Source organism: Sciurus vulgaris (assembly GCF_902686455.1).
Source record: "Sciurus vulgaris genome assembly, chromosome: 18".
NCBI classification, from domain to species: domain Eukaryota; kingdom Metazoa; phylum Chordata; class Mammalia; order Rodentia; family Sciuridae; genus Sciurus; species Sciurus vulgaris.
Genome location: NC_136479.1, coordinates 23,491,544 through 23,513,669, shown reverse-complemented (window position 1 = coordinate 23,513,669; position 22,126 = coordinate 23,491,544). Strand labels below are relative to the sequence as shown.

The 22,126-nt window shown below is 40.3% G+C and overlaps 1 protein-coding gene across 1 annotated transcript; it reads right to left on the bottom strand.

Annotated features, from left to right (window-relative positions):
- Window positions 1-466: 466 nt before the first annotated feature.
- On the bottom strand, window positions 467-18,087 carry LOC306649501 (vomeronasal type-1 receptor 53-like; the record flags this gene model as incomplete). Its single annotated transcript, XM_079120521.1, has 2 exons — window positions 467-472; window positions 17,500-18,087. 2 exons carry the CDS (start codon window positions 18,085-18,087, stop codon window positions 467-469), a joined length of 594 nt encoding a protein of 197 aa, XP_078976647.1.
- Between the last annotated feature and the right edge of the window lie 4,039 nt (window positions 18,088-22,126).

The window sequence follows — 22,126 nt, the reverse complement described above, 5'->3', positions numbered from 1 at the left end:
CTGAACAGAGTCCAAGCACCAGGCTACACACTGGAATCCCACACATGGAATTTATTAGGTGAATGAGCAGAGGGACTGCCCTCAAGGGGGAGGGGAAGGGGAGGAGGAGGAGCGGGAGGGGAGGGAGAAGGGGAGGAAGAAGGGGCCAAAGAGGGAGGGGGAGGAGGAGGAGAAGAAAGGGAGGGGGAGGGGGGAAAAGGGAGAAGCAGGGGAGGGGAGAATGGCAGAGGAGCTATTCTTAAGTAGTGGAGGTTCAGGTGCTAATAATTATGGGACCATGTCTGATGAGGAAGTTCACAGGTTAAGGATCTAGGCTGTAAAAGTGTGTGGTGGGGGCAGGATCCTGGCAGCAGCTAAATGGCAGATCTGATGCCAACACGCCTCCCTTTTTGTGCTTACAGATGCCAGGGTTGGGACGATGGTCTTCCTTCTGTAGCTTCTTCCTGCTGGTGAGGGGTGAGGAGTCTCATTCCTGTAAAAAGGGGGTCACGGAGGGCCATAGGTGAGAGCAGAGTTTTGGAGCCAGGTGTCGTTAGTGTACTGTGGGCTTTGGCTTCAGGTGTCTTCAAGGGGAAGCAGTTGATCGACCAATTGGTGGGTCAACTCATGCATCTGATCCTGTAGGAACTTCTGGACGCAATTTAGCAGGCCTGGTCCAGGGTAGGAAAATCTGTAGACCTTAAACCAACCAAAATTTCTGACTCTGGCAGTTTCTCTTGGTAGTTTTGAGGCACATTTTCCTACGACTCTCTTGTGTAGCCTGCAGTCTGACTTAGTCTTGGGGCGACCATAAGTGTACATTCAGTTGCATTTAACTGTTCTTTTGCTAAGTTCTTAGCTAGCGTTTTTCCGAAGAGCTGAGGGCTGTTGTCAAATCCTTGAGGCAACACATTCTAGGTTAATTGAGCCCCACTATTTGGTTCCTTAAAGGTAAACAGACATTGCAATTGAGAGTCTAGGGTATAGAGGAAAAGGCATCTTTTAAGTCTAACATGGTAAATCGAGCAGTAGGTGGTGTAAGAACACAGAAACCACTTCAGAAGTGGAAAACAGGCAGAGTGTCTCCCTGCAGGGTAGAGAGAAAATGAGAGGAAGAGAGAGAGAGAGAGAGAGAGAGAGAGAGAGAGAGAGAGAGAGAGAAAGAAAGAAATGGAGAAGAGAGCATGAAATTGAGGAGGAGAGTGAAAATCATGGGGGGCTATTCTTAAACAGTCGAATTCTGCTGGGCTAACAGGGGACCAATAACGAGGAAGGAGACTTGCAGGCTGGCTGATGAACCAATAACTAGCTAGGATGTCCACAGACTGACAAGCTAGGTTGTAAGTTGGGAGGCGGGGGAGCAGCTTTATATTATATTACAGCAACTATATGACCAACTTGGTTATTTCAGTTTATTTTTATCAAAAGCCCATATAACTTCTGGCCTTTGATGGTTCTGATGGTTACAGGATCAACTTGTCCATTAGTGGGCCAGGCTGCTTTTGGGAGGTTATCTGAGGTTTGTGGTAGATGTGATTAATTAGTTGGAGCAGGGAGGTCTGACATTAATTAAATGAATTGAAGAGGAAGCAGTTCTATTTTCTGAGATCATTCAACCCCAACTTTAGTAGGTGTGACTTTTGCAAAAACAGTTTTCTTTGCTTCTTCAAAAGAATCTGGATAAATTTTTTTTCAGTGTTCCCTTTCCACCCTTTCCCTTGGAGTCTAGAATAGGAATTTCTTGAACATTCACCATTAAGGTGCTTGTGTGTAGATCAGTTATGGTCTTGATCTCATCAACCCCACCCTGTTAAGAAACTTACAGTTGAAATTCTATTTGTGAGGGCTAAAATTTTTCTTGTGTGTAAAACTCTGGATCTTTATTCCTCAGTATTTGGTTACAGAGTTCTTCCATAGTCCATTTTTCCCCCTAGTTTTATTTTTCTCTAGGGAATGTGCTTCTCAGGTTGAATTTGCACACAAATCACATTGGGGATTTATTAAAAATGTAGATCCCTACATCTTCCAGCCAGAGATTTACACATCAAAAGGCAGAGCTAGTAAATGATAGAGCCAGGATTCCATTTGTAAGTTGGATTTCAGATTCTTTGGTCTTTATTGTCTCCTTGCTGAATAGGTAACACTATCTATGTAGCATAGAACTATAGTTTTTAAGACTCATTCACCTGCACAATTGCATTTGTTTTTAGTCTCCTAAGTAATAATATATATCGTAGGACATATTATTCCCTTTTGTTTGTGGGGAAAAAGCCTAAATTTTAGGTAGGTTAAATGACGTGAAGAAAGTCATATATTTAGTAAATGTGAAGACTGAGGTTAGAACCTAGGGGTAAAATTAGCCTACTAAAGTAAAGCAGCCACATCAATGTTTATAACAGCTCAATTCACAATAGCTAGATTGTGGAATCAATTTAGATTCCCTTCAACAGATGAATGGATAAAGAAACTGTAATGTAATATAAAGCTGCTTCCCCGCCCCTTTCCGCTGCAGCCATTTCGCCACCTCCCAACTACTTGTCAGTCTGTGAACATCCTAGCTAGCTATTGGTTCATCAGTCAGCTTGCAAGTATCCTTCTTTGTTATTGGTCCCCTGTTAGCCTGGCAGACTTCAACTCCTTAAGGATAGCTTCCCTGCCATCTTTTCTCTTGCTTTCTCTCTCCTACTCACTTGCTTTCTCTCTCCTCACTTTTCACACCCTACCTTGTGCGTGCCCTTTCTCTTTTCCTCTCATTTTCTCTCTTACCCTGCAGGGAGCCTCTCTGTTTGCTTAATAAACCCTCTTATGTCAATTCCCACATCCGGCATGGTTTTCTGGGTTCTTACATTGGTGCTGTGACTTGAATGGGCTCTTCCACTGTCTCTTAAGCAAGTGGAACCCCATCTGATGCCCCAGTGCCCCCGGACACAGCCTCACCTTCCATTCGCCTGGACACTCAGCTCTGCTCTGCATTCATCACCAGACTTCAGATTGGTGAGTCCCTTAGGCAGGTTTCTCTAGGCCCACTTAAACACTCCTCTGCCACCTGAGAAGCAATCATTGAGTATCCTGTGCCCTTGAGGCAGCTGAGGGGTGGGGGTACCACAGCCACGACTTTTATAGTTATGGCTGGCCCCTTAGTCGGTCTCCTCTGCTGGGTGGATTCCTGATTTTATGGTGGAGATTCTCTCTCAGGGTTGAGAGTCATCTTCACACTCGCACTTGCCCTCAAAAACCCTGATGTCAGGTTCTCAACCCTCTCGGCTTTTGCCTGGCCCACATTGATGTTTGTGTGACAACACCATCTCTGTGCTGCCTCCTCATCTCCAGTCGACTACTCTGTGGCCTCGGGACGCCGGGACACAGACTCAGCTGTATCAGTCTCCACCATGGGATCTGGGTCCTCCATTCTGGCAGATTCACCCCTGGGGTGTCTATTAGACAACTTTAGAACCCTTTGCCTGACCCCCTGGCTTAAAGCCATCAAAATTCATTTGTGTACCCTTTAGATAATCAATCCAAAATGGCCACAGCTCACTCACAGCTTCTGTGAGTGAGCCGGCAGATGGAAAGGGATTCCTTATCTTCAAGTCTCTTTTTTCTTGCTTCTTGGCTGTTCCTGGAAAGTCAAACACTTCCTTTGGAAGAAACACTTCTCCCCCTCTTAATCCCTCCTCCTCCTCCAACTTCAACTCAGCTGTACTGCCTCCATTCCCTGGCCCAGCTGGCCTAGTCCTCCTGCCACGAGGTCCCACATACGCCGGTGTGGAGGGACTAACCAGCGCAACCATCAGTGACATGTCCAGTAAGGAGTATGATGAAGCAGCCCCATTCCCCACAAGTAGTGGGAGATAATTTTTCATAATTTTCTGCATTCAAACCTGAATTGATTACTAACCAGGAAAAAGGGTTAAAATACCCTAGGCATCAAGTTGCTGCTAGAACATTTTAACCCCTTCCAGATCCAGATCTCAGTCAAGGCTTACATTGAAATGTAAATGGAGGAATCCAGAATGCTCAGTGGGAGACCAGTCTCAAACCCAAGTAAAAAAAGTGTCCATTTTAAATTTCTCCTGGGCTGCCACATAGAACACTTTATCTCTCCCTTTTACCTCTTCTCTCTGCCCTTTTCTTTCTCAGTCTCTCATGCTATAATTAATGGCCATTATCATTGTTCTTTTAGGACTCTTGGTTTTCTTAAATGCTATATTATTTTTATTGTAAACAAATGGGATACATGTTTCTCTATTTGTACATGGAATCAAGGCATACCATTGGCGTAATCATAAATTTACATAGGGTAATGTGGTTTGATTCTCTGTTATTTTTTCCCTTCCCCCACCCCTCCCACCCCTCTTTTCCCTCTATAAAGTCCTTCCTTCCTCCATTCTCACCACCCTCCTTAACCCTAACCCTATACCTAACCCTAACGCTAACCCCTCCCACCCTCCATTATATGTCCTCATCTGCTTATCAGCGAGATCATTTGTCGTTTGGTTTTTTGAGATTGGCTTATCTCACTTAGCATGATATTCTCCAATTTCATCCATTTGCCTGCAAATGCTATAATTTTATCATTCTTTATGGCAGAGTAATATTCCATTATATATGTATGCCACAGTTTCTTTATCCATTCATCAATTGAAGGACATCTAGGTTGGTTCCACAATCTGGCTATTGTGAATTGAGCAGCTATGAACTTTGATGTGGCTGTATCTCTGTAGTATGCTGATTTTAAGTTCTTTGGGTATAGGCCAAGGAGTGTGATAGCTGGGTCAAATGGTTGTTCCATTCCAAGCTTTCTGAGGAATCTCCACACTGCTTTCCGGAGTGGCTGCACTAATTTGCAACCCCACCAGCAATGTATGAGTATACCTTTTTCCCCACATCCTCTCCAACACCTATTGTTGCTTGTGTTCTTGATAATCGCTATTCTAATTGGGGTGAGATGAAATCTTAGTGTAGTTTTGATTTGCATTTCTCTTATTACTTAAGATGGTGAACATTTTTTCATATATCTGTTGCTTGCTTGTAGATCTTCTTCTGTGAAGTGTCTGTTCATATCCTTAGCCCATTTGTCGATCCAAGGCCTAGGAAAGGCTGGAGAGGACAAGGCCTTTATTTGGGAACTTTAACATTGTCCAGGTTATCAGGAATGGAAACACAACATTTAGTAGAGATCTCTATACTTCTGTTACTAGCAAACATAGATTAAGTCTACCTGTGTAGTTTATGAAGGTCTGTAGGCCTTAAACTGACTAAAATTTTCTGACTCTGGCAGTTTAATCTTGTACTAATCTCATTTCAGTACTCATGTCTTTTTGTTCTTCTCTCATAGAAGCACCCATCCCAGATGCCTTTACAACCTGGTCTTCCCCCAAACAGACTTCTACCATGCACCCCTCAACTGACCCAATTTCTAAAAAGGGAACTCCATACTGCTTGCCCCATGCTGCTCCCTTCCAGCTCGAAGAAGTCAGAGTGGTCATTGCCCCCCTTTTCCTACAGCAGTAAGGAGTTTCTAAAATTAGAGGGGGAAATGAAGCCAGAACTGGGGACAGGCAGTTAGTGTAGAAATAGGGGATCAGTCAAATCGAGGAAATGAAGTCCATGAAAGCCATCTGCCTCTGGAAGTCGAAGACTGCCCCTGGGAAAATGGACTTTTTACATCTCATCTGCAAAACCAGGCCTAGTCACGTACGCAGGAAGGAGAGATAAGGGGGAAAGAAGATTGAGAGAATTCAACACTTGTGCCCAAGTGATGCTAACACCACATTCAGCACCTTATACAAACACCCTTTTACAACCTTGAACCTACCCTAAGCCCTGACCTCTTTTATAAAGTTATAGATGGACACAATACCTTTATGTATTTTATTTTATTTTGGGGAGTAACAGAGATTGAACTCAGGGGCACTCGACCACTGAGCCACATCCCCAGTCCTATTTTGTATTTTCTTTAGAGACAGGGTCTCACTGAGTTGCTCAACGCCTCGCTTTTGTTGATGCTGGCTTTGAACTCATGAGCCTGAGACTCCCAAGCAGGTGGGATTACAGGTATGTGCTACTGTACCTGGTCTATTTATTTATTTTTATGGGTGGTGGGGGTGGAATTCAGGGCCTCCCATGAGCCAGGCAAGCCCTGATTTTCATTGATAATGCCTACAACCAACTCCACCACCAAAGACAAAACCCAAATTCTAACTCTAACCCTGTTTCAGCCTAAACCTTAGTTCTGTGACTAATCTCAACCCCAAACTCTAGACCTTACCAGAAACCCTAACTGATAGCCAAACCCCAACTAATACCCTAACACCAACTATAATCTTAACCTAATGCTAAAACCAATCCCAAGATTCTAAATAGACCCGACCCCCACAAAAAATACCAAATCCTAACCAACCTACCTCCCCAAACCAAACTGAACTAATCCCTAAACCTAACCCCTAAAATGTTGTAATATACAGTTAAACTGTTACTTCTCATTCCCAATCACAGTCCAAGTATTTGACACCTTACCATCAAACACCATCACACTCACTTTATCTTAAACCTGAACCATTTTCCCTTAACCCGTAAATAGTGCCACACCTAATCCTTAGAAGCTGACTAACCATTACATTATGCCCTACACAATGTACAATAACCACTAACACATTATCCCATATCCAACCAAAACCTAACCCACCACAACAATGACCAAACACTTACCATTACACTAACCCCTTGTGTAGCCAAGAAATTCTTAACCAAACTGTTTCGATTTCCATGAATTGAGCTTTCTCTTTGCACGCAGTGTTAGCCTGCAAGTGAAAAGCGTTTTCTGAGCAAACGCACAACTGGAATCCCATGAAACTCTGGGTGTTTTCTCTTTTTCTCATTCCCACTCTTCCCCAAACATCTGAGCACTCTACCTCCAGGGTTTCCATAAAAGGCCCTTATGTTTTTCTGTTGCGGTACTCTAACGTACAGGTTCAATAGGGCTGAAATTGAAGTTGCTTTTCTGAGAAAGTTTCACAAAACTTTACCTGTCAACTCCCCTCCTCATACCCACTTTGCTCCATGGATGTGTTTGTTCCACCATACACGGTGCCACTGTTATAACAAACAGTTTGGATTTCCGTGAAATGAGCTTTCCCTATGCAAGCAGTGATAGGCTGCAATGGAATAGAGTTTTCGGAGCAAATACACGAGTGCATTTCCATGAAACTCTGGGTATTTTCTGTTTTTCTCATTCTCACTCGGACCCCAACATCTGAGCAGTGTACCTCAAGATTTTCTAGAAAAACCCCTTATCTATCTCTGGTACAGTACTCTAACATGCAGTTTGAATAGGGCTATAATTGAAGTGCTTTTCTTTTTTTTATTGTAAACAAATGGGATACATGTTGTTTCTCTGTACATGGCGTAAAGGCACACCATTTGTGTAATAATAAATTTACATAGGGTAATGTTGTTTGATTCATTCTGTTATTTTTTCCCTTTCCTCCACCTCTCCCACCCCTGCCACCCCTCTTTTCTCTCTATACAGTCCTTCCTTCCTCCATTCTTGCCCCCCCTTCCTAACCCTAACTCTAACCCTAACACTAACCCCTCCCTCCCCCCATTGTGTTCTCATCCACTTATTAGCGATATCATTTGACCTTTGGTTTTTTGAGATTGACTTATCTCACTTAGCATGATATTCTCCAATTTCATCCATTTTCCTGCAAATGCCATAATTTTATCATTCTTTATGGCTGAGTAATATTCCATTGTATATATATATACCAGTTTCTTTATCCATTCATCAATTGAAGGACATCTAGGTTGGTTCCACAATCTGGCTATTGTGAATTGACCAGCAATGTATGAGTATACCTTTTTCCCCACATCCTCTCCAACACCTGTTGTTGCTTGTGTTCTTGATAATCGCCATTCTAATTGGGGTGAGATGGAATCTTAGGGTGGTTTTGATTTGCATTTCTCTTATTACTAGAGATGTTGAACATTCTTCCATATGTTTGTTGACTGCTTGTAGATCTTCTGTGAAGTGTCTATTCGTTTCCTTAGCCCATTTGTTGATTGGATTATTTGCATTCTTGGTGCAGAGTTTTTTGAGTTCTTTATAGATTCTGGAGATTAGTGCTCTATCTGAAGTATGAGTGACAAAGTATTCTGCGACTCTGTAGGCTCTCTCTTCACATTACTGATAGTTTCCCTTGCTGAGAGAAAGCTTTTTAGTTTGAATGTATCCCAGCTGTTGATTCTTGCTTTTATTTCTTGTGCTATGGGAGTCCTCTTAAGGAAGTCTGATCCTAAGCCAAGAAGGTGAAGATTTGGAAAATGCTATATTTTTGAGCTCACCATTTTAATCCTACATACCTAGGTTAATGATTTTTGATCAGTTCTTTTTATCCAACTTGAGTTAACTATAAGTGTGCATAAAATTGAAATTTTAAAAATGGATCCAAATACTTTTAATTCACATGACTTAAAAAGGTCCAATATAAATTGGGTAAACTAATAGAAGTAAGATGTCTTTAAAATTGTTTTACTGTTGGTGATTCCATTTTGTATTTTCTTTGTAAACTCTAATTGTTGCCTGATTAATATTTTGTAGAAGTGCTGCTTCAAGAGCAAACACCATAAATTAACTTGAAATAGTAAGCCATCACCTATAGGATGGATAATGTAGACCCCAATTAAAGGGGGTGAATAACTGTAAAGTCATAGGCATTGAAATTAAATGCCAGCACTCTTTATGATTGGTGAGACTGGCTTGCTGGATGGTTAAGATCAAACTTGGAGACTGAGATTAAATACAGAGGCCAAGAAAAAAACCAGTATTTTGCCCCCAACGTCAGCCTGAACCCAGGGAACAAGAGGACTTGTCTAAGGAGCTTTGAAACTCTGGGTCACATGACCTCCCAATCAGGGAGATTGATGAGGCCACTAGAGGATGAAGAGCGAATCAGTGCACTGGCTTCAGAGGAGGGTCAAGGAAAAAGGGAGACACCCCTGGTGCTTTCAAGGGAAGCCACCTCTTCGAGGAGACCCTGCCTAATGGATGGCACTAAAGCTAAGGCTCTCAAATTCTCTATGAGTGGCCCCTGTGGGAACTTGGCTGACTGTTTAACAGACAGGAACAGGTTACTTTGACCAGCCTGATCTTAAATACCTAGCAAAACAGTTCAAACCAAAATATAGCCATTCTTGGGCATTTAAAAGAAATAATAGTTAAATGTAACTTAAGATGTACACTTGTGTTAACCCACTAGAATAAAGACTAAAAGCTATAAAAGAAACTGCCACTCTTTTTTCCTTTTTTTGTCCCGAGCAGACGTCTTAGCCGTCTGCATAAATAAAGTATTTTGCATGGAAAAAAAAAAAAAAAAACTGCCAGAGTCAGAAAATTTTACTCAGTTTAAGGCCTACAGACCTTCATAAACTACACAGGTAGACTTAACCTATGTTTGCTAGTAACAGAAGTATAGAGATCTCTACTAAATGTTGTGTTTCCATTCCTGATAACCTGGACAATGTTAAAGTTCCCAAATAAAGGCCTTGTCCTCTGCAGCCTTTCCTAGGCCTTGTTATGGGAAAAAACATTTCAGTTCTTCCATCCCCTGGTGAGGAATTATTGACTTCTGTCACCTTCATGATATTCATTGGCATGTCCCAGAGTCTGCATTAATCTTGTACTAATCTCATTTCAGTACTCATGTCTTTTTGTTCTTCTCTCATAGAAGCACCCATCCCAAGATGCCTTTACAACCTGCTCTTCCCCCAAACAGACTTCTACCATGCACCCCTCAACTGACCCAATTTCTAAAAGGGAACTCCATACTGCTTGCCACATGCAGCCCCCTTCTAGCTTGAAGCAGTCAGAGTGGTCATTGCCCCCCTTTTCCTACAGCAGTAAGGAGTTTCTAAAATTAGAGGGGGAAATGAAGCCAGAACTGGGGACAGGCAGTTAGTGTAGAAATAGGGGATCAGTCAAATCGAGGAAATGAAGTCCATGAAAGCCATCTGCCTCTGGAAGTCGAAGACTGCCCCTGGGAGAATGGACTTTTTACATCTCATCTGCAAAACCAGGCCTAGTCACGTACACAGGAAGGAGAGATAATGGGGAAAGAACTGGAGAACAAAAGATTTTCTTATAAAAACAGAAACGGGGGAATGTAATGTAATATAAAGCTGCTCCCCTGCCCTTTACATTGCAGTCATTTTCCCTGCCTCCCAACTACTTGTCAGTCTGTGAACATCCTAGCTAGCTATTGGTTCATCAGTCGGCTTGCAAGTGTCCTTCTCTGTTATTGGTCCCCTGTTAGCCTGTTGGAATTCAACTGCTTAAGGATAGCTTCCCTGCCATCTTTTCTCATGCTTTCTCTCTCCTACCCACTTGCTTTCTCTCCTCCTCACTTTTCACACTCTCTCTTGCACACACACTTTCTCTTTTCCTCTCATTTTCTCTCTTACCCTACAGGGAGACACTGTTTGCTTAATAAACCCTCTTATGTGATTTCCCATGTCTGGCATAGTTTTCTGGGTTCTTACAATTATTATCAGGTAATTGTAATTAGATTAATGGACCTTGTATTTGAAATAGTAATAAATTTCTGCTTAAATTTTAGTGCAATATTTCCATTGATTTATAAAGTTCTTTATATAAAATATGGTCTTGTTTTCCTATTCTCAGTCTCAATAAAGAGAAGCCAGTAAGCAAAAAGATGATCCAGTAGAAAAAAGTTGAGGATTTAAAAAGTAATGACCAAGAAATGTGACAAATTTCTCCATTCACTTACCCAACAAATTTGAGTTGGTCCCACAGGAATCCCAGGAACAGAGAGTACAATACCAAAGTTCCACTCATCTCTAAGCTTTATGGTTCACAAAATGATAACTTGAGACCCATATGTGGTGATAATGGCATAAGCTTGTTATTGTTTGTTTATTCATGTAAGGGAAAATGTCCAGTTTTCCCAAACTACATCTTTATTTATTTATTTTGATACCAAAGTTTGAACTCATTGAACCCAGGAGCGCTCAAACGCTGAGCCACATCCCCAATCTTTTTATTTTCTATTTTGAGACATCATCTTCCTAAGTTGCTTAGAGCCTCGCTAAGGTGCTGACAGTTCTCTCAATATTGCCTCAGCCCCTCAAGCTGCTGGGTCGAACAATCATCTTAAGTAGATACATATTATCATTGAATAACTACCATTTAAAAATAGCTGTAAAGTACCTTCACACCTGTGCCTTCTATGAAATAACAGTTTGGCTGTAATTCATTTAAAATTATTTTAAAAACCTAAGGTGGCAGCAAATTCTTTTGTGTGCATCTGTGAATATGAAAGAGTGGATTCCATGGCTATTTATAATTAAAATGCACTAATAAAAATTAAAATGAAGAACATTAAGTAAAGCAAAAATTCAGCTAATAAATAAGAATGAAAACAGTAGCTATAGAAATACTTGGCACTACAGAGCTCTTCAAGGTGTACATTTACTAACCTGTAAATCAGGGCACTGAAAGGTATTAGTTGCAGTATTACTTCAGAGGCTGCGTCCTGTCAACCTAAAAGTTCTAGGACAGTCAGGAGTGTGGAGATGCCATGAATTGGCAGTAATATTCAGAAAATTATAGCTCCGGTGGAGCTTTAAAAATGACTCGTCATCAAATATAATTTGGCTAGTCAGTAAATATAATTTAGTTCATGAAAATGTAAAATTTATTGATACATCCTATGCAAAAATTCAAGCCATTTTTAACAGTCTCTAAAGTGGTAAATAAGCTAGGAAGGAGATGTCCTTGTTGTGCTTTACAGAACACATCCTCTGTCCTGCATAGGACTCTCAGAGCTAATGTCCCTTTTGCAGATACCAACAACCTCTCTAGCAAGCCCAGTCTTCCTCCTTCCTCAGTCTTCCTAGGACCCCCTTGCCCACTGGCTCTGCACCTGTTGAGCCACTTACCCAGATGCATGTGACAGGAAAGACTCAGTGCACCTAGAAGAACCTGTGCTGGTTTAGGAAAGGGAGGTCTTCAACTCATCTCTCTGCAGGACCTTAATTTTCATGTCTCTAGGAAGGTGACAATTTCTCCTGGAAAGCACAGAGCCATGGAGTCCCCAGTGAGACATTTCACCTGCCTCCTCATTTGAGATTATCTGATGGATAACAGCAATATAGGGAGACCTGGGCTCCCAATTTTTCTCTAAGTTAATTGGCATGGGTATTAGGGATTGGACTGGTCCCAATCATTTAGAAAGCATTGACATCTTACATTTTGGCCTAGGACAAATTTGTCTAACGTTTCTTCATACTTTGCAAGACCGCTTTCTGGGTTGAGGTATTCCTGGTACCCCCTTAGAGTTGCCATCAGCATTGGCATCTCTGCTATAATGCATGATGGGCATCCTCCTCCCCAGCCCATTCTTCCATGGTGGACCTAGTTCCTCGGTAACCTTGGCTCTGTTTTCCATGATTTTCCAAAGCACCAGGGTTAGAGTTCTAGGTATGAGTGCAATTTAAATTAAAATGTGTTGAAGTAAATACTACGAATGCAGCTGGAGCTGGAGTTTTGGTTGAGGTAGTCACAGGCAGGTGAGGCCAAGAGAAGAGAGACTTCTTTCATTTATTAAAATACATTTGAGTTTCACTTCTCTTACTGAGTTAATCAGCAGTCTACCTTGGAAGTGTCTCTTTGGCAAGTACAATATTTGCTTACCCATTCCTTTCCCAAAGTTCATTTTTTCTTCCAATTTCTTCCTTCCCAATTTCTAGTGATCATGAATAAAACTGCTATGAACATGTGCACACAGAATATTTGTAAAACAGAGAGATGTGATCGTTGGATCATGTAGGAGACTCTCTGGTAGGGATCATATATTGCAATGCTGTTTTCAAAACTGCCTGTATTTTCGAATCCCATAAATCAGTGAGGATTCCTGTTCTTTGCATATGTACCAGCAGTTGTTGCTGTTGGGTTTGTGTACCTTAACTAAATTTTAAATGTTCATTACTATAACCAACCAGTCATTAGAATGGCAACAGTTCAGTGACTGTCTATTGGAATCTCATTGTGGTTTTATTTTTATTTTTCTAATGACAAGATGTTATTAGAAATCATTTCAGGTCCACAACCTACCTGGGCATCTTATTTTGTGAAGGGTGTCTTTATATATTTGATTATTTTTTATCACAACTAGATTTTTGTGTTTCCTCCCTCTTTTCTCCAATTGTCCTTTTGTGGAACTCATAATGTCTAGTATTCTATCATGGCAGATAGAGTAATTCATCAGAATGCAGTACAAAAATTAGAAGGTATACATGATTAGTAGTCCTACTACTTGATTTCTTCATATCTACTGCTTCAGACCACAAATTTAAATCAAAATTATCAGAACATAGAAGGAACCATGATGTTCGTAGGCGATAGTACATAAGGTGTTTGGTTTTGTCACATTTTCCTAAATTCTTCTTTTGACATATTCATTGATACATAATACTTTTACCTATTTAAAAACTGGTATTTTCCCTGAACCTACTAGAAGAAAATGTAGGCCTGATTCTCCATGTCAGCTTAGGAAGAGACTTCCTCAACAAGACTCCTAAAGCCCAAGAAGTAAAATCAAGAATCAATAAATGAAATGGTATCAATCTTAAGAGCTTCTTCACAGCAAAGGAAACAATCAGAAATGTAAAGACAGGTCTTACAGATTTTGGAGAACATCTTTGCAAGCTGAATCTCAGATAGACCATTAATTCCCAGCATATACAAGTGCTAAAAATAATTAACAACAAAATGTAGTCTAACCAATAAATGGGCAAAGGAACTGAAGAACTTCACAGAAGAAGAAATATGAATAGTCAACAAATACGTGAAAAAATATTCAACATCTCTGGCCATTAAAACTACACTGGGATTCCATCTCACTTTCAGAATGGCAATCATCAATCAAGAATGCAAATAAGAGTAAACGTTGGCAAGGGTGTGGGCAATTCACTCAGACATTGTTGGTGGAACTGAAAAGTGGTGCTCTGGAAAGCAATGTGGACATTCCTAAGAGAACCCGGAATGGAATCATCATTTGACCCAGTTATCCCACTCCTTGGCATATACCCAAAGGACTTAAAATTCACGTACTGCAGTGATGCAGCCACATCAACGTTCATAGCAGATCAATACACAATAGCTAAGCTATGGAACCAACCTAGGTGCCCTTCAACAGATGGATGGATCAAGAAAATGTGGCACATATACACAATGGAATATTACTCAGCCTTAGAGAAGGAGGAAATGATGGCATTTGCTGGTAAATGGATGGAGCTGGAGACTATCATGCTAAGTGAAATAAACCAATCCCCAAAAAAACAAAGGCTGAATGTTCTCTCTGATATGTGAATGCAAACACACAAGGAGGGAGGAATGGAAAAATAGAAGTTCATTGGATTGGACAAAGGGGGATCAAGGAAGAGGAAATTGAAATAGGAAATACACTCCAGTGAATCGGATGTAACAGTCCTATGTTCACATATGAATATATGACTGGTGAAAGTCCACATCATATCCAATCGCAAGATTAGGATCCTCATTAGAATAATTTATACACAATGTGTATGTTCTTTTGGTCACCTTGGGTCACGGTTTATCCATCTTATTGTTTTTTATTCATTCTTTCTAGGTATACATGATGGAGGCTCTATTTTGCTATATTATATCTACCAGGAGTATAACTTATTCCAATTAGGATCCCGTTCTTGTGGTTGAACATGATGTGGTCATGCACTGGTCATGCATTCGTGTATAAAGTAGGAAAGTTCTGTCCCATTCATTCCACGGTCTTTCCTGCTTCCCTCCCCCTCCCTTCCCCTCATTTCCCTTTATGTAATCCAATGACCTTTATTCTTCCTTCCACTACCCCTTATTGTGTGTCAGCATCCACATCTCAGAGAAAACATTTGCCCTTTGGTTTTTGGAACTGGCTTCTTTTACATAGCATGACAATCTCCAGTTTCATCTATCTACTGGCACGTGCCATAATTTCATCCTTGATTATGACTAATATTCCATTGTGCATATATACCACATTTTATTTACCCATTTATCTGTTGAAGGGCACCTAGGTTTGTTCCCTAGCTTAGCTATTGTGAGTTGATCTGCTGTAAACATTAATGTGGTTGCATCACTGTAGTATGCTGATTTTAAGTCCTGTGGGTATAAACCAAGGAGTGGAATAATTTGGTCAAATGATGGTTCCATTCCAAGCTTCCTGAGGAATCTCCATAGTGCTTTCCAGAGTGGCTGCACAATTTTCAGTCCCACTGGCAATGTATGGGTGATCCTTTCCCCTGTATGTTGCCAAAATTTATTGTTACTTGTATTCTTGAAAATTGCCATGTTGATGGAATGAGACGGAATCTCAGTGTTGTTTCAATCTGTGTTTCTCTACTTGGTGGAGATGTTGGTTAACTTTTCATATATTAGTCTACCTTTCATATTTCTTCCGTGAACTGGCTATTCAGTTACTTTGCCCACTTATTGTTTTGGTGTTAAATATGTGAGTTCAGTGCATATCTTGGAGATTATTCCTCTATCTGAGGTGCAGGTTGACAGTATTTTCTCCCATTCAGTTGGTTCTGACTCTTGCTTTGCTTTGAAGAGGCTTTTTATTTTCATACCATCCCATTGATTGATTCTTTGTTATACTTTTCTCTTTAGGGGTCTTGTTGAGGAATATGGTTCCTAGGCCAGAGAGCTGGCCCTATATATTCTTGTGGTAGAAAACAGGGTGTCTGGTCTAATGCCAAGGTCCTTGGTCCACTGCAAATTAGTTTTATGCATGGTGACAGATATACTATGTATGGTTTTCCAGTTTTCCCAGCACCAGTTGTTGAAGAGGCTATCTTTTCTCCAATGTTTGTTTATGGCACCTTTGTCCCATAATGTAGCATGGAAAACTGCATTTATGAGGGTTTGTCTCTGCAAAAGAAATTTAAAAATTTTAGACTCATATACTTTGCTTTCTTTTCTTGTTAGAGTTTTGTGCAGAAATTTTATTTGAGAGTATTTTATATTTGATTGATTTTTCCCACTTAAAAAGAATCTATTACAAGTGTGTGATTTTCAGCACAATGCTATCATGATTAGGGAAATTTCCATGCCTGATTTACTGCTTAAATTTGGTGTTTTGGCCTCATATACAACTTTTCATCCCAAAAGACATAACATCGGAGCTACCTATTGCAATGCTTAAAGTCTCTCAAAGGCTGAAACGCACAGAGTGGTACTTAACAGAATCTACACGAAGAACATCTTTCTTGAGGGAGACTGAGAATAAGCCTTCAACTTTTCAAAACAAATCATGTTATTGAGACAAATTTTCTCTTTTTTAAAGCTCACCAAGTTACATTGTGCCATGTTCAGAATCTTATTCCTTACTTTTTAATTTTAGAAGATATTATTTTACACAACTGGGTTAATATAATTGAGAACTCTTATTGTGATAAAATATATATAAGCATTTTGTCCATTTTATCATGTAGAGTCAAGCAGCATTAAGTTCATTCACATAATTGTGCAACTCTTACCACTGTCCATCTCCAGCACTTCTCTTCTTACTGAACGGAAATTTTGCATGTACCAAATGAGAGGTCCCTGCTGCTCACTTTCTTGGGTGTCAGGAATGCCATTCTGTTTTCTGTCTTATCAATTTGACTATTTCAACTTCCATCTTCTCTGCGTGCATTTATATAATATTTGCTTTTTTGTGACTGACTTGCTTCACTGAGTAGAGTAACTTGAGGGACTACCTATGTTGCATCATGTTCCAGAATTTTCTTCCAGTTTAAGATTTAGTAATATTCCAGTGTCTGCAGAGGCCATGTTTTGTTCATACATTCTTATTGCTATAGGTGTTGAGGTGATTCTACCTTTTAATATTGTAAAGCATGGTTTTATGAGCATTGGTGTGGAAGTGACTGTTAACTCCCTGAATGTGATATTTACAATGATGTGGAAATGTCTGACTCCTTGCATGTAGTATGTGTGCGTGTGTGTGTGTGTGTGTGTGTGTGTGCTGGTTATTTGATATTTTCTGGAAGCAAATTTTTGCATATCTCGTTTGCAAACCTACAGATGTCTGAGACAATACAATTATTGAAAAGCATTGGAACTATTGTATCTAAACATAGTTTGGAGAACACAGGTCATGACAAATGGCATCCACCTCCCAGGCCCCCTTGGGGAAGCAATGAGAAACATAAACATAATAAATGAAAGAGGCATATGCTTTTACTTTCCTTTATGATTTGGCGTCCGCACATATCCAAGCAAATGAGTTTGATAGAAGAATTGGCACTTTGTACTGCATTTCAACCAAAGCAAATACACTCTGCCATAATGAAAATCCTTCTAAAGCCAGCACATTTCTCATCTTCACAGAGCTTATCCATCACTGGCTACTGAAATACTTACTGTCTTCCCCACATATATCTCAAAATACTAATTATACATTTTTCAGTAGCAATAAATACCAAAGGACTGAATGAGGCATAGTTATGGGTCACAAGAATCTGGATGCAGTAAAATATTGGATCATCATTCAGTGTGATTCTTGCATAAGTGATAATGCTGTCCAAAATGGACAGGACCACAAAGGAAATCAAGAGTAGCAGGATTGTCTGTGTGGCCCTCAGTTCCGGGGATGATGTTGGAGAAAGGTTGGTTCTGTGAAGGTGCTGGGACTGCCTCCTATGCCTGCACAAGAGAGCCACCATGTATCCATTTGAGGTGGTCATTATTCCTAAAAATGTGTGCTGAAGGAAGAAGCTCATGGGCACAAGAGACATACATATATATTCTGTGACATACATATAGTTGTCTGAGGTCAAATTGGGGGTAGCACTAATGGAGATGAAGAGGTGGCTACTAAAGGATGAATAGATGACACACAGGAAAAGAAGGGAACACAGGTTGTGACATGAGGATCTATGTTTGAACTTTGCCAAACAGGAGCTTCTGGGGCTGAGGATGATGGCCTGGAGGACACTCAGCAGGCAGGTGGTGCAGATGGAGAAGCCCCTCATCAACCTGTACAGGTAGATAAGTACTTTACAGGTCATGTCACCCCGCCTTCCCTCCTGAGGTGTAAAAACATCTTCTGTTATGAATCCATCAATTAGCAACATTACCAGGTGGATTAGGGCCAAAGACCAATAGGCAGGTCAGTGGACTTAGTTCTGGGCCCAGTCATGAGCAAGGAGATGTGAAAGAGAAGAAGAATCATGTTGGCCAGGATCCCAATGCCAAGTTCAGTATACACGGTGATTCTTATGTGAGTATTACTGTACGATTTGTTGTTTTTGCTCATCTTCCGGGGGGAAGAATAATATTGTGAACACCTCAGGAGAAAAATGAGAAAATTTCTTTTTGCAAATATGATCTTCATTAATCTCAACCAACACCACTGCCATCAGCAAAACAAAGAGTATTCTTCCAGATGTATCTTTGTTCTGCATGAAAACTCAATTCTGGTGCTGTGCACAGTGGTGCCTGAAATCCTAGTGTGTTGAGAGGCCAAGGCAAAAGGGTGAAGGGTGAAGTCAGTGTGGGCCTCTTAGTGAGATCCTGTCTCAAAATACACAGTAAAAGAGTCTGGGTGTAACTTGGTGGTGGTGCACTTACCACCAAGCAATCCCCAGCACAAAATCAAAAAAGCAAATAAAACCTGAATTTCACACCCTCCAGAACCCATCCGCACACTCTCCCTTGTGCCAACACCTCTCAGACTTGGTTGGATTTTATGTGCCATTGAGGCCTCTACAATCTCATACATAATGATACTTCAGTGTTGATATTAAGAATTGCCAGCCAGACCTGGTGGTGCTCTCCTGTAATCCCAGCAGCTCAGGAGGCTGAGACAAGATAATAGTATGTTTGAGGCCAGGCTCAGCAATTCAGCAAGGACCTAAGCAACTTTGCAAGAGCCTTTCTAAAAAAAAAATAAAATGGGCTGGTGATTTGGCCCATTACTAAGCATCACTGGGTTCAATACCTGGTACCAAAAAAAGAAGAACAAAAATATAAACAAAAAACAATTGTCATTTATCTTAGACTATTTCCTTCCCATTACCCCATTTCCAAAGTTTTCTGGAGCAAGACAGAGTTTTGCTTGATTTTCATGTGCTGATCTTGTATGTCAGGTACATAATAGGAGGTCTACAGTTTTGGTGAATTTGAGTGGGTTGACTGCAGGAAACTGGAAATGAGACCTTCCAGCTGAAAAGTGTCCACAGATGGGACATACACCAAGTTAGTTCATGTCAGCTTCATGTTAATTCTAGCTTATTTACTGCCAGATCAAACAGTTGTAATATAGGAACAAGAAAATGTTGATGTGAAGCCTGAACTCAGAATGGTTTGTAGAACCTGCCATATATAATAGCATCTACTCTACCACTACCTAATCCTGAGGTCCAGTCATCTCAGCTATCAACCTAAGCAGTCATGCTATGTATACCCTGGAAATATTATGTGTGAAAAAATTAAGGTGTGCTTACCAACCTCAGAAGTGTTTGTGGCACATAACAAACTCTCTAGAAATGTCAACTTCTATTTTTATTATTATATTATTGCTCATGAATGTGGCTTGGGAGAGTTAAGTCATTTTTTTTACTAATACATCAACCCTGTTGCTGCCTGAAAAGAGAGGTTGGAAATTAGAAATTCTCACTGGGTTCAATGACGCATGCCTGTAATGCCAGCAACGTGGGAGACTGAGGCAGGAGGATTGCAAGTTCTAAGCCAGCTTCTGAAACTTTTAGCAAAGCTCTAAGCAACTCAGCATGACCCTGTCTCTAAATAAAAATTTAAAAAGGGCTCTGGATGTTGCTCAGTGGCTAAGTGCCCATAGGTTCAATTTTTGGTACAAAAAAAAAAAAAAAAAAAAAAAGAAAGAAAGAAAAAAAGAAATTTCCTACATGGTAGAAATCTGCAATATCCCTTTTAGAGAACCCTGCCCAATGGAATTGTCTGATATGCCTGTATACATGTCACTGTATTTTAAATTCTAAAATCAGAGTAATTAGCTTATGTTAGAACATTCCAGAAATAATACTAAGAGCATAGTTCATTTTTTCTTTTTCAATGCCTACAAGCAGAGTAGTAAATGGAACTGCAATTAAAATAGAACCATTTTTATTCCATTTTAGTTTTTAATTAAAAGACCAATCCTGAAAGATGGGCTCTAAGATGTTATCTGTTACAAATGAAAGATGCCATTCCTCCAGATTGAAGAGGCCTATGCCTGAAATTTATGCTGAAAAATTTGGTGCATATTCTGCTGGGACAATAGTTCTTGTAGAGTGTGTGCATTTAATTAAATATCCTTGTGAGTGACATGGTATTCTAAAGTCTTCCCAGTCACATAGCAAAAAGGAATTATCATCTGAAAATCAAGCATATAAGGATAATTTATTTTATGGTTATGGTTCTATAATGTAAGATTCTAAGGGGAAGCAAAAATGTTAATCACTCTGAAACACTGAATGCCATTTAAGAATTCAGACCTGAGGCAGGTATTTAGTTAAACCATTTGAAATGTGGATTCCCTGAAATAAAATTCTATAGCATTTTTAGAAAAGGGTAGCTGTAATAAGATTAATGGACCTTGTATTTGAAATTGTAATATATTTCTGGTTACATAAATTTTACAGCAATATTCCCATTGATTTGTAATTCCTTATATAAAATATGGCCTTGTTTTCTTCTCATTCTCAATAAAGGGAAGTCAGTAAGAAAAAGAGGATAAAGGAGAAAAAAGTAGAGGTTTAAAAAAGTAATTACCTGGACTGGGGGTATAGCTCAGTTGGTAGAGTGCTTGCCTTGCAAGCACAAGGCCCTGGGTTCAATCCCCAGCACCTCAAAAAAAAAAAAAAAAAAAGTAATTACCAAATAATGCGACAGTTTTCTCCATTCACTCATGCAACGTATTTGAGTTGGTCCCACAGTAATTCCAGGAACACATAGTAAAATACCAAAATTCCACTCATCTCTAAGCATTATGGTTCACAAAAATAATAACTTGAGACATATATGTACTGATAATGGCATAAGCCTGTTATTGATTGTTATTTCATGTAAGATAAAAAGTCCAGTGATCAAGTGTTCAAAGAATATTTTTAAAAATATATTTTTGGTACCAGGGATTGAATCCAGGGCTATTTAACCACTGAGCCATATCCCCAATCCTTTTTATTTTTTACTTTGCGACAGAGTCTTCTTAAGTTGCTTAGGGCCTCATTAATTTGCTGACCTCAGCCTCGAACTTGCCTCAGCCTCCTGAACTTCTGGGTCAAACAATGATCTTAAATGGGTACACATTATCATTGAATAACTATCATTTAAAAATAGTTATAGAACTACATTCACTTATGTGATTCTGTGAAATACAAGTTTTCTTTAATTCAGTTTAAGTCATTTTGAAAACTTGAACTGTCACCAAATTCTACTGTGTGCATGTATGTATATGTAACAATGAATTACACAGTTATGTATAATTATAATATGTTGGGGGCTGTGCCATGTTGGCGGCGCCAGGATGGCGCCTGATCACATCGGCAGCAAGGAGGTTAATAGACATAAGCACACTCAGGTGATTTTCTCCTCCACGCACCCAACGTGTGCGCATGTGTTCTCGAGCACTAATTGCCTGCTGGGAGCCTCGCGCATAATCATTGCGTAAGAGGCGTGGCCCTGCTCTCCGCGTCCTGGAGGTGATATAAGCATGGGCGGAGCGAGACAGACACTGCAGCCATAGGAAGTAGCCAGAGGGAAAAACAAGCGACAGCAGCCATTAGAAAAAAGCAGTAGCAGAAGACACGCGGTGCGGCAGTAACCAGAGAAGACACGCCACAGCAGCCATGAGCAGAAAAGCCAGAAGAAAGAACACAGCAGCGAGTAGGGGCAGCGGTGGATGGCAGATCACGAAACGGAGAAAAGCCTGTCTTTCAAAGTTTCTCTCTTAAGCAAAGATTCTTTCTCTCTGATAAGTGGGATCTCGCTCTCCTCTTAAAGCAAGTAAACTTCATTTCCTCCATCCTCTATAAATGAACAAGCAAGAAAGCAGTGCACTAAAGAGAAAGATAGAAGTGCCTCAGTTTC